This window comes from Equus quagga, chromosome 8, assembly GCF_021613505.1.
Source record: "Equus quagga isolate Etosha38 chromosome 8, UCLA_HA_Equagga_1.0, whole genome shotgun sequence".
NCBI lineage: Eukaryota > Metazoa > Chordata > Mammalia > Perissodactyla > Equidae > Equus > Equus quagga.
This window is the reverse complement of record NC_060274.1, coordinates 120,840,122-120,843,356: the sequence shown is the minus strand read 5'-3', so window position 1 is coordinate 120,843,356 and position 3,235 is coordinate 120,840,122. Positions and strand designations below refer to the sequence as shown.

Sequence of the window (3,235 nt, the reverse complement as noted above, 5' to 3'; positions counted from 1 at the left end):
ACTCCTATTTAGACTAGCTCAAACACATGAATCTCTCTTAACCATGTCTGGTGCTTTTCCCAATTTCTTCTAGTCTCTTAGTTTCCATACTTATTTTATGGTGAAATCTGTCAGTTACAAAAAACCACTTATGAACATGAATCCCACAATATGTATACTTATTTATTTTAATTATATGCATCTACTACTTTACTAATACATTAGGTACTTCATAAATATATATCAAAAAATAGGAATTAAAGGGATGAGATAAAAATAAATTGAAGTTGCCACACTTTTCTTCCTACATCCAAAGGATCAGTTTGTTCACACTCTTGTATGTAAACACACCAATTTGGGGAAGATTACCCTAGGCATCAGCATCAAAGGTCCACCTCTTGGCTGAGTGGACAGAAAGAGAAAGATTGTCAAAATTAAGAACTGTAGTGAATTTCCTTTCTTTTCCTTCTCTATCTTCTGTTGGCCAAAACCTACAAGTATTATAACATCAGACAATCTTTTTAATTCAACATGCAGTAAACACACAAAATCATGGCCAGGATTTATAGTGGCAAAGACTCCTATCTGCCCTCAGCCTCCCATGGGATCAAATTGAAAAAGTTCCTTGTGGGGAATTAGCCTTAAGCAGGTCACAAAAGAAGGGCATGGCAAAGATTGGCAGAGAAAGGAAAGAAGGAAGTTTCAGGTGGTCCAAATGACCACAGGCTGGAGGGAGGAACATGAGGAGAGATGAAAAGAAGCTTTACTGGGCTGAAGCAGAGAGACTGAGCTGAGAGCAAAGCAGTGAGGGGTGGTAGTTGTCATCACAAAGTGGACAGCGTGGGAAGATCTATTCTACAATTTTTTTTAAAAAACCTTCATGTTGACCACAGAGAAAACTGACAACTGTTACACATCTCTAAAGGAGGTACAGACCACAATGGTGCTTGGAGAATATTATTAGGCTTTCTTATATAGAGAGTGAGAGAGGCCTGTGAGGAAATTAGGTCACCATCCTAGTCAAGGTGGTTTGGGACCCAGACTATGGACTAAGAGCAGTGGTGGGGATAGTAGGAATAGAGAAGGATGGAAAAAGAGTTAAAAAGGCATTGAAGGAGTGGAAAAGGAAGACGGAAATGCAAAGAAAGAAAGACGGGGCCAAAACCTTGCACATTCTTCCCACTCATGGGCTTGTCTATTGATATTTGTTATTGATAATGATAACTCAAAATAAACTGCCTTTTGTCCAGGGCTTTCCAAAGCCTCATCTTCAGGGCCTTTCTCAGCTTGGGGCTGCTTAGCACCAGGATGCTGGAGTGCAAACAGATGCCTGCATAGGTCACCACTTCCCAGGCCCAGTGCCACTGATCCTTCAGGGTTGTGATTTTCATAAAAGCAATAATCAGGGACAGGAAATATGATGTGTAGAACACGAGGAAGAAGGTAAGTGACTTCAGGGCCATGGTGTGAGCCTGGGTGCTGGGATCACGTGGGCTGGATCTGTGGGCCCTCATCTGCCGCAAGTGCCGGTGCAGTGAGAACATGAGCAAAAGGGTGGACACCAGGAACAGGAGGAAGGGAATCGACAATACCAGCACTATAATAGGCATCAAAAAGTACCTATGGAAGGTCTGTGTTCTATCAGCCAGAGTGCAGTTTCCATGGGAACTCTGGGAGGCAATCATCTGTATAAGAATTATATCTCTGGTGACTGCTGGGATGACTGTCACACCAGATATGATCAGGGAACCCAGCAGCAGCCTGGGCACTGACCGAGAAATCCTCCACTTCAGCCAGCAGAAGATGGGATGAGAGAAGGATGAGATCTTCACACAGTAGAAGACAGCAAGCCAGGCAGTAAGCCAGTAAGTGAGAGTGTTGATAAAGTTCCAAGGGATGTTGAAATAGGAAACGATGGAACGAAAATTAAAGGAGTCCAGGAGGTTGTTCAGGAGGGCCATCCCATGCAGGCAGAACCTAGAGGCAGCCAGGCAGGCCACAATCATGTCACCTGCAGGCAGTGTGCAGCATCGCATCCACTCCCTGCCCAGCACAGCAACGATGAAGCCGTTCTGCAACATTGCAGCCAAGGTCTCCAGGAAAAAGATGACCACGATGATCAGAGTGGATGAGGAGGGCATCTTCTCCAGGGAAGTTCTGCTCAGACTTGGCTCCTACTCTGAAGTTCTGTGACACAGCCACAGGGAAAAAGAGCCTCTGTGACCAAGCCACCCTGCTGAGACCAGAGATGCAGAAAGCTCTGTCCTTGGACTCATGCAAAAGCCTAGATACCAGCATACAACCCCAATCCCCCAGGATTTGAAAACAGGATTCCTGTGATCTCCCTTGCCATGCAAATCACTCCCAGCTCAATGACACCCTGTCTCTATTTGCATTACCTGTATTTGCCTGGTCTTTATCAGAGCCAGATGCAGCAAAATTTTAACAAAATAGAGGCTCCAGGAGTGACTGAAATACCCATATTTTGCACTTTGTTTCTTACTGTACTATTTCTTACCTACTTTTCCTTAAAAGATGCCTTTATCCCTTTTCCCCCTCTAACCACAAACCTTCCCTGATCCATCATGACCCGGGTTAATATTTTATTTAATAGCCAGTATACTTTATATTAAAACTCACCTCCTGAACGGGTAGAGTAAGAAATCATTCATATGCACAAGTCTTGGAAGAACAAAGAAAAGCCTTCTCTTTCTCCTCCACTGAGCTCTCATGATGCCAAAAATTTCACTGGCAGGCTCCATCTTGAAGTTCCAGGAGTCTCTAGTTAAAATGTAAATTTCCCTGAGATGTTAACATCAAAGCTCTTAGCCATTAACACCTTAGATTCAATATGCTTGACAAACCAAAATTAATCCTTTCATAAGAAGGCTCTGAAGAAATGAGAAAGAGTAGAGAAGTAATAATGAAAAGAAGAGAAAGACAGAGAAAGGCGGAAAGACCCAACTAAGGTGGATTTAAGGAGCAAGAATGCCTACGAACTTGAAAAATAGAAAAGAAAAAGGAGAAAGAGGGAAGAGAGAGAAGGAGGGATGCAGGTGGAGAAGCAGGGAAAGGAGACCTCTCTTCAGATGGCCAAGATCCTGGAGTCTCCATCCTGCCCCATGACCTCTCACAGATCATGGGCTTGCCTCCCACTTTACATGGTCTCCCTCACGAGCCAACAGGTGAGAAGTCTATGTCTGAAACATTAAAGAGAAATAAAAACTAGGATTAGCATTTATAGTGGAGACCTCAG

The 3,235-nt window shown here is 43.6% G+C and overlaps 1 protein-coding gene across 2 annotated transcripts; it reads right to left on the bottom strand.

Moving 5' to 3' along the window:
- Positions 1-242: 242 nt before the first annotated feature.
- On the bottom strand, positions 243-2,852 carry LOC124244005 (taste receptor type 2 member 143-like). 2 transcript variants are annotated; one of them, XM_046670182.1, is made up of 2 exons: positions 2,620-2,852; positions 243-2,215 (listed from the first exon to the last, which is right to left on the bottom strand). In XM_046670182.1, the coding sequence occupies exon 2, from the start codon at positions 2,118-2,120 to the stop codon at positions 1,188-1,190; it is 933 nt and encodes a 310-aa protein (XP_046526138.1). In that variant the 5' UTR covers positions 2,121-2,215; positions 2,620-2,852; the 3' UTR covers positions 243-1,187. The 2 variants fall into 2 exon arrangements, with proteins under 2 accessions (XP_046526138.1, XP_046526137.1); XM_046670181.1 differs by having other exon boundaries at positions 243-2,166.
- Positions 2,853-3,235: the final 383 nt, after the last annotated feature.